The 27,403-nt window shown below is 37.0% G+C and overlaps 1 protein-coding gene and 1 long non-coding RNA gene across 2 annotated transcripts in view; one reads left to right on the top strand and one right to left on the bottom strand.

Annotated features, from left to right (window-relative positions):
- The window catches only part of GUCY1A2 (guanylate cyclase 1 soluble subunit alpha 2), a 322,831-nt gene that overhangs the window by 217,052 nt on the left and 78,376 nt on the right, over positions 1-27,403 (top strand). Inside the window, exon 6 of the mRNA XM_042957957.1 lies at positions 7,006-7,149. Coding sequence (XP_042813891.1) covers positions 7,006-7,149 — 144 coding nt within the window. The remainder of the gene's footprint in view (positions 1-7,005; positions 7,150-27,403) is intronic.
- Positions 22,965-24,047, bottom strand: LOC122231049. Its single transcript, XR_006208160.1, has 2 exons — positions 23,633-24,047; positions 22,965-23,489 (listed from the first exon to the last, which is right to left on the bottom strand). It is a non-coding gene; the product is annotated as an uncharacterized LOC122231049 (long non-coding RNA).

Below are 27,403 nucleotides of genomic sequence, written 5' to 3'. Positions count from 1 at the left end.
AATCTAGGTTCATGTTTAATGTCTGGCAAGTTGCTCATCTTCCAGTGGATAACGCCATGGCCCCAAGACCTGTGCTTGGCCATCAACACCTGAATTTTCATCTTTGGCCAGGAGCCCATGTCACCCACCCTGCTGAGTATCTGGAAACAGGGACATAAACAGTGGAGAGCTGCTGAACTTGTATGAGGTAAAGGATAAAAGTAAGGGACCTCTAAATCTACCCAAATCCAAAACTTTCCAGTAGCTTTTTTGCTACTGATAAGTCTTCATGAAGGCCTGTGCCATGTTCTACCTTTTCTAGTCAGTCTTTTGGATAATCTGTGTCCAGAGCACCAGCGACCCCATTTTTTGGTTTCTAGGTGACAGGGACCTTCAGAACCACCTGTGGACTCAGGCTCCCTACCAACCACTGGAACCCTCTTCCACCTCCCTTCCTTTCATTGTCACTCAGGAACCATACCTGATGTCAGAGAGGTGATTAGGCTGGCAGGTGTGGCTCTATCCTCTCAACAAGGGTGAATAGGGTGTCCTTTCTGGGAATCACGTGTTCTTAGCCACAGTCAATGAGCTCATGCAGAGTGTGGCATGTTTCTCAGCCCCCTTTTGCCTACCTGATCATGACCAGGTGACAAAGTGCTCTGTGAGATTCCAGGAGAGAAAAGACATATTCATTTGTAGACTTCATCTGCCTCCAACTCATTCCAACATCTCTCTTCTCCTTTCTGTGCCTCTCTCAACTTTTCTCTCCTCTTTCTGTTTTTAATGACTTGAGGGACCAAAACCAGAAAGCAAAACAATTAGAAAGCAGACTTTCCAATTTTGTTCTCCTCTTGATGATACCTAGAAGGAGAGAGGGAGGTTGTCCAGTAAAATAGGCTGCCAGAGCTCTCTGACCCTCTATTTTTATGCCCCCTCCCCCCACTCCACAAGCTTTCTTTTACAAGTCCTAAAGTTCAAAAGAAGACAGACCAAGGATTGTGGGATTGAAGGACTGAGGTGGATGTGAATCCGTGGGACAGGGATTATTCATTGCCCTGTTATACCACAGTATTCTTTTAGGCTAATCCTAGGCCAATATCACCACCACTACCCTTCCCCATGACACACACAAACTCCTTTCTCCTTACTGTGCCCAAATTTCTAAGAAACCTTGTAGATATTTCTTGAGCATTAGCCTGGAGGGGATGGAGAAGAATGTTACAGGAGTGAGATCCTATTAAGAACTAAAATAAACTCTTTTAAATGATTACTTTAAAACTAAAATAACATTGGGGCGCCTGGGTGGCTCAGTCGGTTGGGTGTCCAACTTTGGCTCAGGTCATGACCTCACAGTTCGTGAGTTTGAGCCCTGCATCAGGCTCTGTGCTGACAGCTTGGAGCCTGGCGCCTGCTTCAGATTCTTTGTCTCCCTCTCTCTCTGACCCTATCCCACTCAGGCTCTGACTCTGTGTGTCTCTCTCTCAAAAATAAATAAACATTAAAAAAAAATTTTAACTAAAATAACATAAATAAAAAGGAAGAGTGCACAGCTCTGTGCACTCCTTTATTTCTACACCTCCTTTATTTCTGGGATAATGTGAGGGTTTTTACTATCAAGGGTTGAACAGATGATATACAGAGATGGGTAAATTGTTTTAGTTTGATAAAAGCATCTATAATAATATGTGAGGCAATAGTCATACATAATAATTTTAGTGCAGAAGCCTCCTATGTTCAGAAAAGGATGTGAGCGGTCTTTTCCACCTCCATGAGTAGTTTAGCCATATTTATTCTTATCTAGTACCATTCAAGAACAGGTCAGAGATGTCAAAAATAAATGAAATGCACTACTTTAGGTAGTTTGTTGTATTTAAAATTGTATGTAAAAAACACCAAGGCAAGTGTAAAGGAATTCAGAACATAGTCAACTTTACAGGCATTTTTTTTTTTGAAAGTTTACAATTTCCACTTGTTTATCTGGTTTAACTCAAGGAAACATCCTTAGGAGCAAATGTAATTGATATATAATGTTTTCCCTTTTTCTGCTCCCGTGAAGCAAAATTGACTAATGTTTTTAGAGGGAACCCATTAAAATTTGCATATATACTTAATTCTGCTAAACTTGCGTAGATCAGAATTAGATGAAGGGAGAGAAGAATAGAACTTTCATGGAAAGATGCATGGCTAAGGTGGTAGCATTTAGACCAAGATTTTTAGGTTAAGATGCTGAATATATCTGTAAGGAAAGAAAAAAAAAACATCTTACAGATATATTACCTGCAGTTTCCAGACATCTAAGTATTTGAAAACTTTTAAGCTATTACCTATTCATTCATGTGCATACAAGTACTACTCACCAAATATTTCTGACTCGTGTCTGGGCAGAAGGGTGGTTGAATTTTCCCATCGCCTTTGCACTGATCATGGTCATGTGACTTGCTTTGGTGGATGAATCTTGAGAAGCTCTATATGTCACATCTGGGACAAAGCTGTAATGGCTAGTGTACGGTTTGTCAGAACCTCTTTATCTATGCCATGGCAACCAGCACCAGGTGGGGAGGTTCTATTAGCTTTTGTCCTAGAGTAGAGAGACACAGCACACGTTTCTCCCCTCTCCTCCAATCCCTTAACTCACATGAATTTGTAGCATGAATCAAAAATAAGCCTTTGTTATTTTGGGGCATTCAGATTTTGAAGTTGTATTGTTAATGCAACATAATCTAGCCTAGCATGATGATTTTTCTATATGTTGGATGTTTATGAATAATTGTGAGTTGCACAACTTGATAAAGGCCATTGTTTTTTGATGTCTATTTCTTGCCTAGTTTTTTTCAGTTTATTTATTTATTTTGAGAGAGAGAGAGCACGAGCAAGAGGGGGCAGGGAGGGAGGGAGAGGGAGAGAGAGGGAGAGACAGAGAGAATCCCAAGCAGGCTCATTGCCATTAGCTCCAAGCCCAACACAGGGCTGGAACTCATGATTGGTGAGATCATGACCTCAACCAAAATCAAGAGTCAGACACTTAAGCAACTGAGCCACCCAATGTCCCTTGCCTAATTCTTGATCCTATTGTTTCTGACAGGTAAACAGACTTCAAATATTTGGAAACTAAATACTATAAAAGCTTACATGATCATGTATAGATTTTCATGTGAATTTGTTATATTGTGTACACATTTATCTTGTACTTTCTTAGAATTCTGTGTCATATCCATTGGCAACTGGTCCATATCCATACTACATTACACACAGCTAAAAGAAAAAGTGCAACATAGAACTAATCTGTATTGTTATGGTACAAATTCTAGGAATACACATTTAGTGGAACTCATTCAACTTTAGCTGAAAGATAATGAAGATGATGGCTGATGAAGAAGAGGAGGATAGGGATTTCAAGAAGAGATAATGCTTCAGGAACATGCATGTTCACAGTTCACTGTAAAGCAATTCAGTTTGTATAAATAGTTTACTGCCTATGTGTTCTGATATCTGAAAATCAGAATTTAGTTTCAAAGTTCATGGCTCACAACATGTGGTATATACATAGAATGGAATATTTCTCAGCTATAAAAAAGAATGAAATCTTGCCATTTGCAATGATATGGTTGGAGCTAGGGGGTATAATGCTAAGAAAAGTCAGTCAGTTAGAGAAAGACAAATACCATATGATTTCACTCATGTGGGATTTAAGAAACAAACAAGTAAGCCAAGGGGAAAAAGAGAGAGAAGCAAACCAAGAAACACACTCTTAACTGCAGAGAATACACTGATGGTTACCAAAGTGGGGGGTGAGTGGGGGGATCAGTGAAATAGGTGACAGGGATGAAGGAGTACGCTTGTGATGGGCACTGGGTGTTGTATGAAAGTGTTGAATCACTATATCGTACACCTGAAACTAATATTACACTGTTTGTTAACTGGAATTTATATAAAAACTTAAAAAAAGTATATAGAAGTTCAAAAAGATGAAATAAATAGAATTAGCAGAGGACATTGTGTTTTCAGGGGGAAATGGTAAACTGACACATATTAGACATTCATTATTTACTGGATGTCTTTCTCAGTGGGAATTCTTTGGGGGAAGTATATTTCAGTCCTTGGAGTATAACCTTTCCCAACTCACAATGGATTGTCTTTCTTTTCTCACCATATGATTTTATTTCCATTTCTCTGGCACAAGAAAACAGGTGAAAATGTTGAACTTCATGATAGGTCTAGGGTATTGGGAGTAACTTTAGATGCATATTTTCTGAGAAGATTTTGGTGATCAAGTGATCGTTTTGGCATTTCTCGTCTCATGAGCTTAACTCTTCTCATTATATTCCCTAAATAAGTGCCAACAGATTTTATGCAGTACATTTTTTAATACCCTATTGTTAGAATGCACTCACACAAAATCTAATTATGGCTATTATATCTTAACTAATAGCATATTTTATAAGTTTTGGTAATTTATGATAGAAGCATCTCCAATCATTCAGAGGCAATTTTTTTTCTATACACATCTATGTGGCACTCATGAAATGAGCAGTGAATATGAAAACACTATTAGAATGATTTATTATAATCATGATAAACATGGATAAACATGGATAAATCATGTTAAACATGATTTTTTTGTTTATTCATTTGGTATATATTTATTAAGTAGCTATATTTTAGAAACCACTATAAGCATTAGGAATACAGAGATGAAGAAAACATGGACCCATTCTTTTTTTTCTGTTTAAAAAAAATTTTTTTTTAACGTTTATTTATTTTTGAGACAGAGAGAGACAGAGCATGAACGGGGGAGGGGCAGAGAGAGAGGGAGACACAGAATCGGAAGCAGGCTCCAGGCTCTGAGCCATCAGCCCAGAGCCCGACACGGGGCTCGAACTCACGGACCGTGAGATCGTGACCTGAGCTGAAGTCGGAGGCTTAACCGACTGAGCCACCCAGGCGCCCCAACATGGACCCATTCTTAAAGAGCTGCCATCAGAGTTGGGGATACATCTTGATCATAACCTATGATGTAAGCCATAGCAAAGAGGTGTGGGAAGTGCTGTGGAAACAGAAGGAATGGTTAGTTGTACTAAGAACCAATGGAGAGACCATGGAGGGATTCATAGAAAAGGTGATATTGGAATTGGACATTTAACATAATATTTTGTCACTTTCCTCTAATTAAAATGTTAGAACTATTGAGGAGTTTACCTCCATATACTTTTTAAAAATGTTTTTATTTATTTTTGAGACAGAGAGAGAGCATGAGTAGGGGAGGGGCAGAGAGAAGGGGAGACACAGAATCTGAAGCAGGCTCTAGGCTCCGAGCTGTCAGCACAGAGCCTGATGCGGGGCTCAAACTCATGGACTGTGAGATCATGACCTGAGCCGAAGTCGGACGCTCAACTGATTGAGCCACCCAGGCGCCCCATCTCCATATACTTTTTTAATTTGAGAATGGTTGACACACAATGTTAGATTAGTTGTAGGTGTTCAACTTAGTGATTGGTCAAGTTTATACATTATGCTGTGCTCACCATCACTTGTCCCATTACATCGCTATTACAATATCATTGACTATATACCTTACGCTCTTTTTACTCCCTTGACTTATTCCATAACTGGAAACTTCTATCTCCCTCTCCCCTTCATCCATTTTGGCAACACCTCCATCCCCCTCTCCTCTGGTAACCATCAGTTCTCTGTATTTATAGTTCTGATTCTGCTTTTTGTTTGTTTATTAAGATTACATTTATGAGTGGACTCACATGGTCTTTGTCTTTCTCTGATTGACTTATCTCACTTGGAATAATACCTCCTATGTCCATCTATCTTGTCTCAAATGGCACAATTTCATCTTTTTTTATCTGTTTGTCTGTTGATGGACCCTTAGGTAGCTTTTGGGTCTTGGCTATTGTAAATAATGCTGCAGTAAACATAGAGATGCATATACCTTTTCTAGTTCATGTTTTTATTTTCCTTCAGTAAATACTGAATAATGGAATTATTGGATCATATGGCATGTCTATTTTTAATGTTTTGAGCAACTGTTTCTTTAAAAAAGTATTATACTTTTTCCATACTCTTTTCCACAATGGCTGCACCACCCACCTTCTTTTTCTCTACATCCTCACCAATACTTGTTACTTCTTGTCTTTTCAATTTTAGCCCGGATGGGTGTAAGGTGATATCTCATTGTGGTTTTGATTTGGATTTCCCTGATTGTTAGTGATGTTGAGCATCTTTTCATGTGTCTCTTGATCATCTGTATGTCTTCCTTGGAAAAGTGTCTATTCTGGTCCTCTGCCCAGTTTTTAACTGGATTATTTGGTTTCTTTAGTGTTGAGTTATAGGAGTTTTTTATAGTTTTTGGATATTGACCCCTTGTCAGATATATCATTTGCAAATTATCCAAAGTATACCACCATATACTTTGGATAATTAGAGAACTTTCCTCTGAACATAAGTTATGTATCATGCTATATGCCTTAGAAATTTAAGAATTTTAACCTGGGGTAAATACTTAGGAGATTTAACAAAAGCAATGTCTATTCAGAATGGATCCTGACAATAAAATTAGAATAGGGTCTGAAAAGACTCTGACAGTGCCTGTTACCTCTTTAATTGTAGGGTTATGGATGGGTTTTTGTACATCAGTTTCTCATCTCCCAGATATAAATAATATTGAAAGGTTGAAGGAGACAAGAGGATAGCTTTGTAAAAGGTCATTATTTGAAAATTGTTCACACAAAATACTGGCAGTTCTGTTTTTGTGGAGGATAATTGTTTTATGTTCCAGTTTTCCCCAATTTCAGTGATCATCTATGGTGATTACATTGATGAACAGCCCTGGAGTGAGATGTCAGTATTCGACAGTGGCTGTTTGCAAACTCTGCTGTGATTACACTCTGTTGTCTAATTGCTTAATTTATTGATGTTTTGCTGACATGTTTTCAGCAACATTTGTGATTGCAGATAACTCATCATTTCTCTTCTGGCTCATTATCATATGTTTGCATTTGGTTTGTCTGATTGCTGCAGGTGGAAACAATAGGTGATGCATACTGTGTTGCTGCAGGACTCCATAGGAAAAGCCTCTGCCATGCAAAGCCCATTGCTCTCATGGCCCTGAAGATGATGGAACTTTCAGAAGAGGTGCTGACACCTGATGGAAGACCAATTCAGGTAACCTTCTCTACAATGTGGTTTGAGTAGTAGCATGCCTTTAACTGAAGGGGGCAAGAAATTCCCTTTTGAATTCTACTTATGTGTCCTACAGATTTAGACAAGTAAGGAGGATGAGGCTTAACTAGAAAAAAAACTCATAGAACACCAGCAAAAGAACAAATGGAGTAAGATCCAAAAAAGGAAAAGGTGTATGAAAGGCTAATTGCCATGGAGAAAACAAAGAGCTAAAGACAGACTAAAGAAACACTCATTGTCAGTTACCAACTCACCAACACCAAGCAAAGATGGTGGTGGGAATCAGGGTCTCAGACATAATCCTCAGAAGAAAATGGAGGACCTGAACACTTACTTTGGGTAGTGTACAGGTAAGTGTTCCTTATAAAACCTCAGCACTCAGGGTTACCTGTGCGTGTTTTTAATGTAGCAGAGCTTGAAGGTTGGAGCCCAATAACTAAGAAAATTTAATAGTGGTGGGAAATGTAGCTCCTGGTATGTTGTACTCTTTTTGGTACTGATGCCTCTCTGCAGTCTAACGTCTACCTCTAAGAATGGATGAGATCACCCACCTCTAGTCTTTCCCAGACCCAGTGGATCCCAGAAGTATTGTTACTGTGACTTCTTAGAAACCAGAAATCATGTATTTGGAGAAGTAACCATGAATGTAAGGCAGCCCTTTTATAACAGCTCACCAAATGTGAGTTTAAAATAAATAGAGAAAAAGAAAGCTTCAAAATGTGGTACAATCCTATTCCTGGAGTTAGGGCAAATTAGATATTATGAGTGTCCTTCTGACTAAAATTATTAAAATGCTGTGTTAAAAATATTTTTAAAATATTTAACACTCTTTAAGATTTCTAAAAACTACTAAGCACCTCACTGAACTATTAGGAAAGAAAAAATGTGCCAATAATGTTGCATGTGTAGATTGAGAAAATTTCAGTGAGGAATTTAAATTAATTGCTCTGTCATGAGAAGTGATAGTAGGAAACTAGGAAACATTACTTCTTTCTGGAGGAAGTCAACTTCAATCCCTCTTGCAAAGAATATCCATATCTTTGGATATATCTGTATTTGAATATATGGATATCTGTATCTGGGGACTGAGTGACTAATACTAAAAACAAAATAAAACAACCCCTCACCTCCCCCACAAAAAAATAACCCTAAACCCACACGTTCATGAAAGAAATCAAAGTATTATAGGTAAGAACCAGTGGGAACAATAGCTAAGAAAACAGTGAAGTGTTATCAGATTATCAAAATTTTCAGACAGAATCAAAATGACAATGTTTAATATAAGTAAGAAAATAAAGAAGAAGCTTAAAAACACGACACAGGAACAGAAGATGTGAAAAAGAACCAGAGAACCCCTAAGTAATCAACATAATACTTAAGAAAATGGCCGGTAGATGAATTTAAAAGCAGATTAGACAGAGCTGAAGGAAAAATTAGTATACTGAAATTTAAAGCTGAAGAAATTACCCATTATCAGGTCCAGAGAATTAAAAATGTGGAAATATGAATAAGATAATGTAAAGTATAAAATGTGTGGGAGGAATGGAAGACAGAGTAGGAAAATATATGCTCAGTTGGGGTTTCACATGGAGTTACAGAGGGAATGCAAAACAGGGCATTTTTTTTTTTTCTGGAACAGTAAAAGACATCAATCAGTTCTCAGACCCAGTAATCCTAAGGGATTCTACGAAGCCAAATCATAGGAATTCAAAACTGAACATGTCTTAATAATTCTGTAGTGTGTCGGAGAAAAGAGGGACTTGATACATGACGAAGGTGAAATTGATTTGTGGGGAAAGAATGGGCTATTCCATCAAAGGTTGGAGGACAACTGTTTATCCATGTGGACAAAAGTATTAAAACTGGATCTCTACTTCACGAAGCTGTACAGAATATAATTCCACCTGGGTTAAATGTGAAGGGCCACACTATAAGGTCTTAAATTTATAATTTGGGAGTTTTTAACTCAGCATAAGGAACATTTTTTTTTTTTGTAAACTAGTCAAGTCAAAACTTATCAAATCATACAGGAAAATAGGTGTAAATTTTTCTACACTGAAGTTAAAACCTTCCTGCTTATCAAATAACACCTAAAAAGAGTAAAAAGATAACCACAAACTAGGAGGGTTTTTTGCAACACATTTAACCATTAAAAGTATCTTTGGTTAACCTCACGAGTAACGGGATGACTGTATATCGGTAGCACCATCCTGTAGCATTTCTACCTACTAGTTTGGCACAACTTTGAAGCTCTGACACTATCACATTGGTGAGGATCTGGAGCAGCGGGAAGTCACACACAGCTGGTGGGAGTGCGCCGTCCCAAGTACGGTATATTGTGTGTGCCTTAGTTTGTGCTTTGCCTACATCCCAGCAACCTCGCCCCTACACGCTTGCTCAGGGAAGAACGTGTTCAGGTGTAGCACAAGTCACAAGATTATTCACAGCAACACCTTGATAAGAGTTTCAAACTGGAAATAACTCAAATAACCATCTAATAGAAAGGATTGCCTATAAAAAATATGTATATGTACGTGTGTATGTGTAGACACACACACACACACACACACACACACACACACACACACACACACACACCATACACTTGGGAAAATGAATGACTTCAGCTACTGACACCAACAAGGATGAATATGTCAAAAACATAATCTTGAGCAAAAGAAGCAAGTCTGAAAAGAAGGCTGTAGCCTTGTCCCACTTAATTAAGTCTCAAAACTGGGAAAGTGGGAAAAAATATGTTATTTAGAGATAGCTGCATTGCTGGAAAAAGGGTAAAGGAAAAAAAAAAGGGAGTGGTTACTACAAATTCAAGATGGTGCTTAACTCCAAGGGAAAGGAAGAAGATGATGGGAAGAGAGAGGAGGCAGGAAGGAAAGTGCAGGTAGGATTGTAGTGCAGAATCACCCATTTTACTACTGTTCTTTGATGTTTACATATATGTTTACATTTGGCAGTTTTAAAAAGTGGAAAGGGGGTGCCTGGGTGGCTCAGTCGGTTAAGTGTCCGACTTGGGCTCAGGTCACGATCTCGCGGTCTGTGAGTTCCAGCCCGTGTCGGGTTCTGTGCTGACTGCTCAGAGCCTGGAGCCTGCTTCGGATTCTGTGTCTCCCTCTCTCTCTCTGCCCCTCCCCCGTTCATGCTCTGTCTCTCTCTGTCTCAAAAATAAATAAACGTTAAAAAAAAAAAAACAGTGGAAAGAGAAAGGGTTTTCTCACCGTTCTCATCAGCAATAAAAATAGGAAAACATTGAGCATTCAAAAAAATAGTTTAAGTCCCCTCAGGACATAATTATCCAGTTATTCAAGTATAAGAATGGCACTTCTACCACTGCCAGGAAAACAAAGTGATGCTGTCTCAGATCTGCTTCAAACTGCAAATATACACAGTCCAGACTGAGTTCCTATAAGTTCTTAAATTTTCAAGACTGCTAGCTGGGCAGTCTTATCACTTGGGATTGTTTTTCTATGTTGGATTTTCTTTTATAGGAGATATCGTGTTTGTATTGATTCAGCCTTGTCAAAGCAAACTTAAATTACCCTAGAACAAAACCAGGGAATCATGCGTTACGGTATGCTCCTCCATATTTTTATCTGTGGTATGTAACATTACTCTGTCTTATGAATCAGAGAGTCTTATTAAATCAGAAGAGGAAATGTCTATAAAGATTTAATAAGAATGCAGAAAGAGAATTCAAAATCATAAAACCACTTTAATAATTTTAGCTTCATTACTTATTCATATTATTTGCGTGGTTTGAGATTGTTTTTGGCATATTAATTTGACTTTGAATTGGCTTCTAAGTTGGTGCCATGGGAACATTTCTAAACTTATTGAAAGAATCTTTTATTAAAAATGCTTGGGTGTGGGGCGCCTGGGTGGCCCAGTCGGGTAAGCTTTTGACTTCGGCTCAGGTCATGATCTTGCGGTCCGTGAGTTCGAGCCCCACGTCGGGGTCTGTGCTGACAGCTCGGAGCCTGGAGCCTGTTTCAGATTCTGTGTCTCCCTCTCTCTCTGACCCTCTCCCATTCATGCTCTGTCTCTCTCTGTCTCAAAAATAAATAAACGTTAAAAAAAAATGCTTGGGTGTGCAGTAGGTTGATATGTGATCAGCTGATTGTTTACTTCAAACTATGTAAGTTTAGGATGCTTAAAATTTAAGCTATTTAAGTTGTAATAGTTCAAAATAAAGTTCCCTCAAACCTTTCATATTTTGAAAAATTAATTGATAATGTGTACATGATTTTATACGTCTTTCAGGTACCTCTCATTACAGGAAATATGTACCTGAATTATCAGTTATAAGTCCTTGAAGGTGATTGGTAATATCCTTGAATCATTAACTGTAAAATTGGTTTAGTTTAAAAAATTTTTAAAGTAACAAAAGAATATAGTATTTCAGTTATTCATTTTATAATATTCACAGAAATTATTTTTTATAAATACTCTAATGAGACTCACAAGCTCATTCCACACTGTAGCTACAAAGCATACACAAATATGGTCCATTTGGAAAAATAATCCCAAAGTGACTTTAATTAAGTCTGCTTTCATAGAGGGAAGCAAACCCTAAGAGACTTAGCCATAGAGAACAGACTGAGGGTTGATGGAGGGCGGTGGGTGGGGGATGGGCTAGATGGGTGATGGGCACTAAGGAGGGCCCTTGTTTTGATGGGTACTGGGTGTTGTATGTAAGTGATGAATCACTAAATTCTCCTGAAACCAATGCTACACTATATATTAACTAATTAGAATTTAAATAAAAATTTGAAACAAACAAAAAGCTGCTTTTAAAATTAATGATTAGAATTTTTAATATTTTCTCAATATGATGTTTATTCTCCTGGCTGAACTTATAATGTCAACATTATGCTTATTCCACTCCCCCCGTGCAGAGGAAATCTGATTTTCTTACATCTTAAACTTAACTCTTGAAGAAAAGTACTATCAAATTTATATTCTTTGCCCTTTGTTTGAGCTAGCTATATTGTGACTTCACTAGAAAACTGTATGACTTCATGCTGTTCCTTAACCTTGTGACCCTAATCTTACCAAAGTATTTTGAACAGTTTTTAAGGCTGAAAGGCTTTTACTAATAATTTAACCACTGTTTGATTAAAATAACAAAATGTTTATTACTGCTTGTGCTTTATTCCTTAGAAATAAAAGTGTGGGTAGGAAAGAAAAGCTGCATTGATGGACTAGAGAATGTGATTATACAGATTTTGGAAAGACCAGTGGCATTTTCACGATTTCAGGCTTTTGAAGAAGATTGAGTCAGCGTGTCCAAATATCTAAGTTTTACTTCTGAACTTCAGTTTTTAAAAAATATTTGCATTGAATTTCATCACACAGGCACACAAATTCAAATTTGCTTCATTAGTTTAGAGAACAGTGCATTTTATATAATGAGGCAATTATACAGAGATTGTGAAAGAGAGTTTAAAAAAAGACAATGTGTAATCATGTTGTAATACTAATGTGTCTAGCAATCTTAATTGCAAATCAGGGAAATGCTATGAATCTTCTCTAACCGCCTAGTCCAAAGGCAGGAATATTAACATACAATTTATGTATACTACAATTTGCATGTAATACATTAAATTGTAACTTGTGTAAGCTTCGACTGAATCTTCTAATGAGTTTACAGGATTTTTTGAGATTATGAAATAATTATTCTCCAATTAATTTTTAAATACTTGTTATTTATAAAGGAAATCTGATGTTGTTACTTTAATATTTGGAGGGATTTGTTCTCTGCAAATACTGCAGTATTCACTTAACCCCATGAGATTATAGCCCAAGATTGTATTTAGGGAAAAAAAAAACTAATTATTTGGTAATTTGATTCTCTGTGATTCTTTGAGAAGTGTTTATGTATAAAATTCTAATTTTATTTTTCACCCTGAAGTGTGTATTGGACTTACCAGAAATGTTCTATCTCTAGAACTTAAACCTAAAGGTTCAGAAGTACTACTTGGGCATTGTGGGAACTCACTAAGATAGCCCAATTTATTCTCACCTCCTGTGTTTATCCAGTAGACACGTTTGAAAGTACTTTTAATCTTTTAGGTAATGCAGATAGTTGCAGTTTTGGTAAATTACTGTTTTATTGTAGCAGTAATATACAAAGTTACTATTCCTGGTGAAATTTATGGCTAAATGTATTTTCTAATACATCACTTTGTATAGTGAATTTATATGGTACTAGAAATGTGTTTCTGTGTCTTTAAAGAATATGTTTAGAGTATATTTTCACTGACAGTTTACCAGTACAGGAGGTTACAATAGGTTCTCTTTTATACTTTGCTTCTGTTTAATTATTAGAACTTTAAAGTCTGTATATTCTCTTCAGCTCTTCTAACTCACTAACACTCCCCTCAACTGGTTATGAAAATCATTCATTAAACCCGCCCCCTTGATACTTCATGTTGTCAGAGCAGTTTGTAGTTTTTTTAAGTTTCCATTCGTCTGACAAAACTTTTCATACTGTTTTTATTTCCTTGACGGTATCAGCCATCTTTAAACTCTTTGCTCCATAAATACCTTCTCTAGAGCCTCATGGTCTATGATATTATCTGTGCTTTCACTTATTTTTTAGTCATGTTACTTATCTCCTGTGTACCTAATTCTTGTTACTTTTTGTTTGTGTGCTGGAGATTGTGTATGAACAGTTACAGAATCATTTGAGAAGTGGAATGATGTTACCCTCCTGCAGGGAAATTTTATGTGTTCTTCGGGTGGGAGGAATTGCTCGGGGCTCTAGCAATCAGGGTCACATGATTTAATGGCAGGCATCCTTCTCCAAGGGGGCCAGTTACTGATTCACCTTATGTTTTTGGTATCACCCTTATACCTGGGGTGTTGGCTCCTAGGGTCTCATCTTAAAAGTATGGAGGGTTTACCAAGGTGTCCCCCTTGGCCATCCTCAGACTTGGGTATTTGTCCCCGTAGTTCTGTAGGTACCGTTAGAGTCCCAAAAGCATTTCTCTAACCTCACTCCCTTCTGAAGTCACAAGATGCCTGTAGCGGACAAGCACCCTCAGATTTAGTAATGACCTCTCACTGAGCTTCATCTTCGCCCCCTCCCCCCCATCTTGGTGTCATATTCTTTTCATTGCCTTGTGAGCTGACCTGCAGAGGGGTATTCAGATTATATAACCTGCTCTTCCTAGAAATAGAAGTTCAAAGTCATGTACATTTTTTGTAAGAGTTTTATTACTAATAATGATTCATCCTCACTAATCTACATTTGTGCCTATTTTCAACCCAAGTCACAGATGATACTATCTGTAAATAGAAAAGACCAAAACATCTAACTGTGTTTAAACTAGCCACTGCAGAGTAACAATAAATATCTGTTGAAGCACTTCGCAGTGTGCCAGGCAGTCGCCGATCCAAGGACTTGGCATGTGATAGCTCTACTGAGTCTTACGAACCTAGAAGGGCTCTATTGATATTATTTCAGTTTTACAGTTGAAGGCAAGAATAAGAAACATTCGTTAACCTGAGCTCCTAATTGCACTCTATAGGGCTTGTTAAATAGAAGTGTGGTAAATAAACTTCATATTGTCACAATTTTCTTACTGTGTAGAAGCTGTTAAGTTAGACTTTTCATGGCTCTAGTCAAGAAAAGTTAAACTACTGTTAGGTGTCCTCTTGAAGAGAATGGAAATAAGTAATCTATTTAAGAATTATTCCATCCAAAACGATTAATTTTTTAAATTATGAAATGAGGGAGATAAGTTCCGTGATGTGTGTGTGGGGAGGGAATGGCTGTCATTTCATCCTTATTTTGAAAATCACAGTCACCAGCCAGATTGGGTGAATCCTTAGCCACTTTACTTCATTGTTTTTTCTCTGTTTATTGTCCCTTTGGTTATTGTGGATTGTGACACAGAAGATGTATGTTTTAAAATGTTTACATTTTTTCCTAAGATAGTCTTTGGATTTAAACATCGTGTCTTATATTCTAATTCGTTATTTTTATGTTTTGAGCAAGAAATTTGTTTTAGTCATCGAATTGCACTTCTGGCCCGATGCTGCAGTTCTGAGCTGTAATAGAGCACACCTACTGCCTTGCAATCCTTCTATAAAATGTTGGCATAATGAATTAATAGACCTTAATATTTATGCTTTGCGCATGTCAATGAGCTAGAATTCCCTTCCTGGTTTGCTTTGGCTTTTGTCTTTAATCATGACTGGTTCTCATATAATATAGTTAGACTGATGATCACCTTTTTCATCTGTGGAAAAAATAGTTTGTCAGGCACACACTTCTGGAAGGGCTGGCCTTATTGAAGAGTTTTGTCATGATATTTGTCAAACAGATTTTCTAAGAAGTCCTTTCGTGAAAGTGTTTGCATATTTTTGCTACATGCAAAAAATAGCAGTAATACGTGTGTGAAAGGAAAAACAAAGCCAAGCAACCAAGGGAAAGTTAAATTGTTTGGGTGGAAACTGTGCACATAAAATACAAAATTGCTTAGCCTGGTTTTGTGTACTGGTTTTTACACTTCCGCATTTTCACAAGAGAAATGCACTTTAGTGGAGACACACTTTAAATGGTTTATAAAGTTATGCTGTTAAATCATGTCACGATGGGGTAAACCCTCCTCAAGAAGATATAATCTGTTTCATTTATTTTAGCCTGTCTGAGAGAGGGTCCCTCCCAGGAGTGTTTGTACAATGTCCTAAGAGGAGACTAGAAATTATATTAGTAAAGGTGCTCCTTTTCGTTTGATTCTTGCATCATGTGCTTTAGAGCGTGAAGCCTCTAAGCCTTTAGGTAGCTCATATTTTTATTTATCTGAGTTTTATGTAAAGAATAAGAATCTCTGTCTGCCAAGTCTTGCTCCTAAAAAGACATTAAGATGTGATTTTACCAACCTATAGTGAGGGCAGTTAGCCCATTATATTTTAGAATATGGTCTCTCTGGTGTTATTGACCAAGAAGGCTTTTCTTTGTTACTGCCAGTTTAACTTACTCTCTTTTAAAGTTAATTGTGGCATGTGCATATGCCAAGGCCAGCAGCTTGAATCTTATAATACCACCACTGATGTGAAGATAGCCAGATGGAATAATATGTGAGAGAGGAACGTGCTCTCTGCTTGCTAACCGTACTGTTAGGATTTATGTTTTTGATTTGTCACGCTGTCTTGAAATCTAATATCTAGCGCCAAATAAAAATGTAAAAATCATTTCAAAGTAACTTTATTAGTTTTCCAAAATCACAAAATGTCAAATGACCTCTGAAAAATGACACACGGAAGAAAGTCACATCACCTGTAATTTACCAACCAACCATCACCACATATTAAATTGTGTCGTATATTAGGACATCTGGGTGGCTCAGTCAGTTAAGTGTCCAACTTCAGCTCAGGTGTTGATCTCACGGTTTGTGAGTTCAAGCCCCACGATGGGCTCTGTGCTGACACCTCACAGCCTGGAGTCTGCTTCAGATTATGTGTCTCCCTCTCTCTCTCACCCTCCCCCACTCACATCTGTCTCTCTCTCTCAAAAATAAATAAATGTTTAAAAAATTAAAAAAAATAGTGTTTATTCTTGAAGGCTTTTTTTTCTCCTATGAATATTCAAACACATGGAAATAGAATATACAGACTTGAAGAGTAGATTCTTTTAAAAATTGAGAGGACTTCATTCAATAAAGTGAAATTATGTGACACTGTATACCATAGATGTACCTAAGCACACTGGTGAGACTTGGTAAGTCTTAGGAGGCATCTCTCATTGTTCTTAACTCACTTTGATTTTGCATTTGAATTTTTGAGTCATAGAAAGGCAACTCTTGAATCACCTGAGTTGCAAAAGTGGTAGGAATAATTCAGTGTCATGTGTGCTTTTAAAAGTCTGTTACCCTTTGTGTTGATATCATGCCAGGCATATGGTAATTGTCTGGGTCACCACTATAATATTCCTTATTTGGAATGTGGTTTCCTAGCAACTCTTGCTTTTTCCTAATGGCTGAATTGATTTCTGCACATTTGTAATGCTTCCCACAGCATCAGAAATTGTCACCCTGTGTGCAAATATTACAAGATCAAATTTACATGTAGATTCGGTTCTAAGAAATTATTCTGCTTTACCGCTTACGTTTAATGTGCTCATTCAAAGGTTAAACCAACCATAAAAAAATAAATTTCGCAAAATCTGATGAATGCAGATCGCGCTCTTTGGTGAAACATGGTAATTTTGACGACAGTGTCCGAAATACGTTTGAGTAGTTTCTAGTAGAAGGCCTGCTGAAGTTGAAGAAATGGACTAATTTTGATGGTCAAATGACCAGAGAATCAGCAGGTGGGTACGAATATTGGCCTGGACTCTGCTTTGAATGTCTCAGGGGACAAAAGACTTTCACTCTGGAGGCAGTTTGCAGTTTGCTGATTCTGGGTGATCCTTGCTGGAGTATTGCCAGGAGTGACTTTTATTCATGTGTTTAACAAATGGACTTTGAATACTTACCATTTTCTAGACAGTTGGTTAGGCACTGGGGATGTAAGGGTAATTAAACCAGATATGGTCTTGACCCTCCCAGAAATTACAGTCTGGAACCAACACCTATGTCAAGTGGAAAAAGAACGGTGGATTTTTCTCAGTACTGTTTCCATCTTTCTATCAAGTGAGAAATTTGCATTAGGCTTTTGAAAAGACTTGGCAAAGACTTTAAATTCTTCTTGGAATACTCAAGATGTTGCTGTACATTCAGATCTTCATTATTTTGATTTCTTTGTAGATTTTGTTTGTATCTAGGAAAGTGGAGTTGAGAGACATTGCAAACCAGCTATGCACTGGGTTGGTTTGTAGTTTATATAGCATCTCATTCAGTCTACACAGCAACCCTATGAAGGGTACAGATGTAGTTCTTATATACTTTAAAGATCAAGAAATAAAACATCAGGGGTTAAAAAATAAGTGTAAGATCATGGATAAAATGATATGTATATTGTACGTCTTCTGTATGCCAGACTTTGTGTCGAGTGCTTTATACACTTTATGTCTTTTAATCTTGCTCACTCCTCAAAACCCTGCAGAGTAAATATAATCTTATTATTTCTGTAATCTTATTTTACCTTTAAACAATTGGAGCTTCAGAAGTTTACATAATTTGACCAAGATCATACAGCTAGTCAATTGCAGAACTAAATTTGAACACAGATCTATCTTCTTGAAAAAAAAAAAAAAATCTTTGAACTTCTGCTATACCAAACTGGCCAGGACCTCGCCAGAATGTTCAGAGTAGAATTCTATTACCTGAATATTTAATAAGAATTGCCTTTCATTGAGCACTTATTATGTGCCCAGCATTATGCTAAACTAAAGTGTGTGCATGCTCCCTTTTCCTCTCATCTGTCTGTCCATCTATCTATACACACTCCTATGTACCTACACACATATATGTAATTTATTCACACATATACATGTGTCTTATAAGCATGTCTTCATATTGGTGAAATATATACAGGTATTGAATGTTACCATGTAAGTCCTACAGCAATCATGGACCATGAATAAGGTATCATCCTTATTTACAAATGAAAAAAACAGGACTCAGAGAGGTTAAGGGAGTTATTGTCAACTAAGAGTAAGTAGGTAAGTAAGAGTAGATTCCTAATTGGAATTTAAATCTGTTTGACTTCAAAGTCCCTCTCTCTAACCATTTCCCTAACACTGCCTCCACAATATAATTAGAATGTATGATTTCTAATCTTAGGACTAAGCTAATCACTTTAATCTTCCTTGAAAAAGAATGACTGCTTTTCTCTCTTCCTTAAGAAATGTTCAGATGTATCAGCAGTGCAATGACTTGAAGGCATTCTAATTTGAGACAAACTCTAGTGGCTGTAACTGTGCACAAAGATGTGGAAATGAGGATAATTATGTCTGCATTTAATATAGAGAGTTGAAAATTGGTGGTTTTCTAAAATTTCACAATCTCTGAAGGAAACGTTAAGTTGCGGATAATACTGAAATATGAACTTCTGTAATATTAGCTTCTTAGGAGAAATAGAAGATGTTATCTCTTCTTTGTGGCAATACAATAATCCCAAACTGGGAAAACAGAGATTTCAAACCACAACAGAAAATCCAAAAGAAATATTGTTCTTTAAGACATATTGTTTTCCAGATGGTATCAGTTGATTCTTTTGTATATTAAGTTATCCAGGATCGCTTTTATATTTACAATAACCAAAGCCCTGATGGGAAGTGGGAAAATGTAGTAAAATAGTTTGATCACTCAGCCAGCAAGCATTTACTGAATCTCTCTCATGGACAAAACTACATAATTGAGTTGCAGACTGAACTGCGGGAGTGCCAAATACTAATCTGCTTTTCCTTGGCTCTCATTAAGTAAAAATTCTGTCTACACAATACCACAACATCTGGTCACTTAAATCCATTCAGTCAAAAATGCAATTAGCCGCCCAGATTTTCAGACTCTAGGATTCCATTCAACTTGTTTGCTTTAATTATTAGTTTATCTGAAAGCTGTGTCAAACAGTCAGTAGCCTATATTTGGTTATTTCAACATGCTTGGCAAGCACCTTACCTAAGAAAAGGTACAGACATGGAAGAGAAAACCCAAGTCCTGCTTCTCACGGGCCCTCAGTCAAGTGTTTGTACAGACCCGTGTGGTGTTCTACTTCTCCTATTCTGTTTACCTTCCCTACCCCTAGTCACCCTACCCCCCAGACCCCACTTACTCCCCTTTCTCTGCCAATTTCATAAAACTGCTTGTCATTTTCCTATGGGCTACCTTAGATTTATTTACACAAAATAATATTGTTATAAATAATGCACATAAAACTGTTGATACTGGTTCACTTAGGAGAAGTGGCTTTTTCTACCTTTAACCCTGAAGTTTTATATTTGTTTACATTTTCCAAATATGTGCATGAATTACTTTACATATTCATTTTTCTTTTTTTAAGTGTATTTATTTATTTTGAGAGAGAGAGAGCATGCATAGGAGGAACAGAGAGAGAAGAAGAGACAGAGAATCCCAAGCAGGCGTCACGCTGTCAGTGCACAGCCTGATATTGGGGCTCGAAATCACTAACTGTGAGATCATGACCTGAGCCAAAATCAACAGTCAGACGCTTAACTGACTGAACTGCCCAGGTGCCCCCTGCATGTATCAGTAAGAGTATACAGGCAGCACTATCATGGACTTCTATTCTTTCCTTCTTTATAAGTATCTATAATTTTAAAAACATAAATATATCTTAAAAATGAAGTAAGCACAAACTTTCACCTATGTATTCAGTTCATACAGAGTAATCAGCAGATAATGCTTAAAACTGAACAGGGTCATCAAGATAAAAAAGCTTCTGCACTGCAAAGGAAACAATCAACAAAACTAAAGGCAACTGATGGAATGGGAAAAGATGTTTGCAAATGACATATCGGACAAAGGGCTAGTATCCAAAATCTATAAAGAACTCACCAAACTGCACACCGGAAAAACAAATTATCCAGTGAAAAAATGGGCAGAAGACATGAATACACACTTCTCTAAAGAAGACATCCAGATGGCCAACAGGCACATGAAAAGATGCTCAGCGTCACTCCTCATCAGGGAAATACGAATCAAAACCATACTCATATATCACCTCATGTCAGTCAGAGTGGCTAAAATGAACATATCGGGAGACTACAGATGCTGGAGAGGATGTGGAGAAACGGGAACCCTCTTGCACTGTTGGTGGGAATGCAAACTGGTGCAGCCACTCTGCAAAACAGTGTGGAGGTTCCTCAAAAAATTAAAAATAGACCTACCCTATGACCCAGCAATAGCACTGCTAGGAATTTACCCCAGGGATACAGGAGTGCTGATGCATAGGGGCACTTGTACCCCAATGTTTATAGCAGCACTCGCAACAATAGCCAAATTATGGAAAGAGCCGAAATGTCCATCAACTGATGAATGGATAAAGAAGTTGTGGTTTATATATACAATGGAATACTACTTGGCAATGAGAAAGAATGAAATATAGCCTTTTGTAGCAACGTGGATGGAACTGGAGAGTGTTATGGTAAGTGAAATAAGTCATATAGAGAAAGACAGATACCATATGTTTTCACTCTTATGTGGATCCTGAGAAACTTAACAGAAGACCATGGGGGAGGGGAAGGAAAAAAAAAGTTACAGAGAGGGAAGGAGGCAAGCTATAAGAGACTCTTAAAAACTGAGAATAAACTGAGGGTTGATGGGGGGTGGGGGGGAGGGGAAAGTAGGTAATGGGCATTGAGGAGGGCACCTGTTGGGATGAGCACCGGGTGTTGTATGGAAACCAATGTGACAATAAATTTCATTTAAAAAATAAATAAATACAAAATAAATGCTAAAGAAGAATTTTAAAACATGACCTGAGCTAATAACCATTATCTGCTAATTAATAAACAATTATGTTAATGAACAACAAAAAAACTGAACAGGGTCAAAAACATTTATTGGCTAAAAATTATTAGGAACATCAAATCTTTTTAACAAAATGGGGCATTAAAGCATTTGGCCAGGAAAATGAGGGTTGGTAGAAATAATGGTCATAAAAGAAAACTACACTAGCAGAAATTAATATAAATAAATATTTGATTACTGAGTCACAAGTCATGACTGCAAAATTTAAAATGGGTAAGAACTGATGCCATTTAAAATATTTTCAGAGGAACACAACTAGAAATGTAAAATATTAGAATCAATTTAACTGTGTTATACAGAGCATAGATCAAGGAATTAAATTTACTTAACAGCAGTTCAGAAAATAATTCCTCATGATAAACTTCAGCATTGGTAAATTTCTGCATTCAATTGAATTCCTTTGCCTGGATCCAGATGTCTCAAACTATAACTCTTTTATTAGTTATAGTAATTACCTGATGTTGTAGACATGTTTGCTCAATAAATTGAATTAAAATTTACCCAGTGGTGGGAGAAAGGAGAGAATTTAGTTGTTATGACCTTGATAGCTATCATATCTTTGCTTGTATGTATATAATTTCTTCTCTCTGATCCTTCATTGTACAAGTAATATGGTTTTATATTTGCCATATTTTTGCCACCATTTACCTGGCGTACCACTAGATACACTGACTTCTGGAGTCTGTATAAATTTATAGTGGTCTCTATTTCCTTTATATTATCTTCTCATATTCTTCTTTTCTCCCTAAATTTGCGTATTTAGAATCACATGTTTTGAAAATTGCGAAACGTATCCCAGTGCTAAATTTACCACTTAAGGCAGAAATTAGTAATTGTGGTACCAAAAGTACAATGAAGCTAAGTGGAACTTCTTCATCATGCCGTTATTGAGAATATATATTGTGACGTTATGATACAGTGTGATGTCTGCATTGTATGCAGTGGGGCATCCTGTGCTGTATTGAAATCACTTTACTCTTTAGCTGTGCTGTTACAGCATATTACGTGTGTTAAAAGTTTAAGCATAATATAACTTTTTGTCTTTACTGAACTGGGGCTAAAATGCCCTTCCTTTCCCCCCACCCCCTTTTACTCTAGTTTAGCCAGAATAACCAGAGATGATAATTATATAGGAACTTAGGAAATTCACTTGTATTTAATTAATTTGTATTATAGTTAACTATTGGTAATTGTTAAGATTTTAAAAAATAGAACATTTGGAGGACAGTTCTCTCATTCCACATACAATAAAACAGGTATAAAACATTAGGTAACTCATTGGCAATGGAATCTCAACATTTGAGATTTACCAAGAAAGCTAATGAAGAAGACAAGGCCAGACAGAAGCAGGAGAAATAATTTTATAGTTTCTGTTTTTTCCCAGTAGCTGCTCATTATGATAGAAGAAATATCACTTGGAGTCTTTTTGAGGTTATTATGTAAAAGAAGTAGAAAACATTGCACAAAGCTGTGTCAGGAAGTCCAATTATTTTGACCTCTTGAGTGTCATTTCTCTATTAGTAGAATATTACCATTTTTACTGTTTAGTTCTTGTAAAAAACTATTTTCTCCCAATTCCTGAGTCTTCCTTCAGTGAGAGACTCTCATGATTTTGGGGGCAACTGTTCATGTAGAACTTGGTCAAAGATGACAAGTAGATTTCTTCTTTTAACCTTCAGCTTTTCTGTTAGGGTCGGTCAGTTGTTAGCTTGCAAAAGGGAAAACAACCAATATGTCAGTACCCTTCTGTATCCCCATGCCTCTTCCATTGCATCTCTAACAACATGTTTCCTTTTGAAAATAGTAGAGTGTCCTGATGTGTCTTCAGGTATGAACATTTTTCATATTTCTTGTATTTGTTGTCATCTTCAAATGTGTGAAAGAAATTGATTACAGAAAAATGATTTTTATTTACACTTTGCCTAAGTATCAAGTTACAAATACTATGAATTTATAATAAGAAGCTATTCTAAGGGAAAATTTTGACCTTTAAAAAAATTTATGCTTACGTGCATGATAGTTGTACGTTAGCCTGTTGTTCGTCTGCCATTTTATATTCTCCCATTCCCACGGATCTCACTGTGACCTGCAAGCCTAATCCTTTCAGAGGTTTTCAGTCTTTTATTTGTCTTCTGGCTATTTGCCTTCTGTTTGCCAAAGGCACAAATTGAGTGTCTTAAATGCTAGAATTTTATTGTCTCACGGTTTTGTGGCTAGAAATCTCAGATCAAGGCATTGGCAGGGCCAGGAGGCCCCTCTGAAGGCACTAGGAAAGGGTCTGTCTGTAGTTCTTGATCTGGGGACAGCATAACTTCCAGTCTTCACATGGTGCTCTCCTTGTGTGCATGTCTGTCTCTGTCCAGATTTCTCCTTTTTATAAGGGCATCAGTCTTACTGGATTAGAGGGCCCCATGCATACTCCATTATGACCTCATCTTAACTAGTTCCATGTGCAATGATCCTATTTCCTGCATTATGTTACATTCTGAGGTACTGGAACTTAGAATTTCAACATATGAATTTGGGGCAACACAATCCAATTCACAACACTTTATCTAGCCTAGATCCCATTGTCTCATATCTGACTCAACACTGCTCCTAACAGCCCTCTAGTTTTACTCTTTTTTATCTCCTGCCACACTGGACTACCTAAGTAGACCAGTCTGGGTCTGGAATTAATGAGCATTATTGGAGAACATGATGTGATCATGATAATTAAATTATCTGTTACAAACGCATGCCTTTGAACGCAACTGGTCCCTAAATTCTCAGGGGTGTCATTTTACTATCCTCTGGCAGTGACCGTTGCTTAATGTTTTTCACTCTTTAAAAGGGTTTATCTCTTACCCTTGCTACTTTTATTCTCAACAGACTCTTATTTTCCAATGAAATAAAATAATAGAAGGTATCAGTATGAATGACTTCACCTTTTCTTCCACACCACTCTCCTACATAGTCCTTTTTCAAATGTTTTCTCCTTGGCCTCTTTTGTCTCTCCTACTCAGCTGGTCCCCATGTGTCAACAAAATTTCTTCTATTATTAATACGAAATTTTGATAGTCTTTGGAGGCTTTCCTCTCTAACTCATTTTCCTCTCATTTTCCTATTCTATTCATCCTTCTTGGCCAAGTTTCACCGGTGTAAATTCATCAGTGACAATCAGACTCTCTTTAGTGGCAATTAATTGCTTCCTCTTAAGGAAATCCATAACTTTTGTAGCATATAACTGTTGGTATTTAGTATCTCCTATCTTGCAAATAAATCCTTTATGTGTATTAGAGCCACCAATGATGGGCTCTGAAGTAAAATATCTTGTTACATAACAAGTTAAAGATAACAAAATTTGGGATTTGCCATTAAAAAGAGGTTATGTATACTTCTTTGTATTATGAATTATACTGGAAGAACTTTTGTATGTTGGATGGTGTCTCCATCTTTGTACATTGTAGTGCAAGCAGCTTACGAATAATTTATTGAATTATATTAAAATTGATACACTAATGCAGAATATTCATTGTGACAAACAGGAGAAAAATGATATCCTGGTATATTTATTCATTCTTTATTCATTTTTTCATACATCACTTTTCCATCCAAAATATTTATCAAGATGGGACGCCTGGGTGGCTCAGTCGGTTGAGCGTCCAACTTCAGCTCAGGTCAGGATCTCGCAGTTTGTGAGTTTGAGCCCCACATCAGGCTCTGTGCTGACAGCTCAGAGCCTGGAGCCTGCTTCAGATTCTGTGTCTCCCTCTCTCTGCCCCTTCCCCACTCATGCTCTCTCTCTCTCTCTCAAAAATGAATAAACGTTAAATATTAAATATTTAAATATTAAATATTAAAAAAAATATTTATCAAGATACTACTGTGTGCTTGATACCAGATACTCAATAGGTATAGAAAACTGCAATTTACTATAATTTTATTCTGTAAATAAATCCATTATGATTGTATTTGGCTAGCATATATGACTTTTTATTTTATTTTATTTATTTTATTTAAAAAATTTTTTTAATGTTTTATTTATTTTTGAGACACAGAGAGAGACAGAGCATGAGGAGGGGAGGGGCAGAGAGAGAGGGAGACACAGAATCGGAAACAGGCTCCAGGCTCTGAGCTGTCAGCACAGAGCCCGACGCGGGGCTTGAACTCACGAACTGTGAGATCAGGACCTGAGCCGAAGTCGGATGCTCAACCGACTGAGCCACCCAGGTGCCCCGTGACTTTTTATTTTAAATTAAAACAAAGGTTTATTATTTCTTGTAGACTTGCATCAATTAAATATATTTGTGAACTTTTCTAATTTTATCTTGAACATTTTAATAATTCTTTTGCACACCTCTCTTCCTTCTCCCACCATCTTTTTCCTCTTAATTTTTTATTCAAGTATAATTAACACACAGTGTTATATTAGTTTCAGGTATATGATACAATCAAAAATTCTGTACACTACTCAGTGCTCATCATGACAAGTGTATGCTTAACCCCCTTCACCTGTTTCACCTATCCCCCACTCACCCTTCCCTCTGGAAACCACCATTTCTCTATAGTTCAGGTCTGTTTTGTTAGTTTGTCTGTTTTTTTTTTCTTTGTTCATTTGTTTTGTTTTTATTTTTTAGTTTATTTATTTATTTTGAGAGAGACAGAGACAACACAAGTGAGGGAAGGGCAGAGAGAGAAGGAGAGAGCAAATCCCAAGCAGGCTCCACACTGTCAGCACAGAGCCCAATGTGGGGCTCATACTCTTGAGCCACAAGATTATGACCTGAGCCAAAATCAAGAGTCAGACACTTAACCAACCGAGCCACCCATGTGCCCCTGTTTTGTTTCTCAAGTTCTACATATGAGTGAAATCATATGGCATTTGTCTTTATTTTATTTCACTTAACATAATACCTTCCAGGTATATCCTTGCTGTTGTAAATGGCAAACATTCATTCTTTTTTCATGGCTAAGTAATATTCCATTGTGTATATATAACCCATCTTCCTTATCCATTCATCTATTCACGGACACTTGGGTTGCTTCCATACCCTGGCTACTGTAAATAATGCTGCAGTAAACATAGGGGTGCATATATCTTTTCAAAATTTATTTTTTAAAATAAATCAGAAAATTTGTGTAATGTCTGCAAATGGTCTATTAATAACCGTAACTCAGGACCTTGGCTTGTAACATCATACTACTCTTGTCAGTAGTCAGACACATTGGAAACCAGGTCCTTATGTCAAGTCTGAGGATGGGAATCCCTATGGGGCTAGGAAAGTGACATATGGAAGTATTGAATCACTGTATCAAACACCTAAAACTAATGTAATACTGTATGTTAACTAACTAGACTTAAATAAAAATTTTTTAAAAAGAAGAGTGAGGAGCACCTGGGTGGCTCAGTCAGTTAAGCATCCAGCTGTTGATCTGGGCTCAGGTCATTATCTCATGTTTCATGAGTGTGAGCCCCACGCCTGACTTTGTGCTGACAACACAGAGCCTGCTTAGGATTCTCTCTCTCCCTTTCTCTCTGCCTCTCCCCAGCTTGTGCTCTCTCTGTTTCACGCACACACACACACACACACACACACACACTTGCACACACACACACACAGAATTGATAAACTTAATAAAAGAAAAATTTTAAATTTTTTGAAAAAGAAAAGTGATATAATCTAATGACCTGATGATTGTCACTAACCAAAGGAGAATAAAACCTCATAGAAGAGTTTCATAAACTGGGCTTAATTAAACTGATCATGTCCAATCCTACTGCACATCCTTTTCTGCCC

The sequence above is a fragment of the Panthera tigris genome, chromosome D1 (genome assembly GCF_018350195.1).
Source record: "Panthera tigris isolate Pti1 chromosome D1, P.tigris_Pti1_mat1.1, whole genome shotgun sequence".
NCBI classification, from domain to species: domain Eukaryota; kingdom Metazoa; phylum Chordata; class Mammalia; order Carnivora; family Felidae; genus Panthera; species Panthera tigris.
This window is presented reverse-complemented; position numbering and strand designations above follow the sequence as displayed.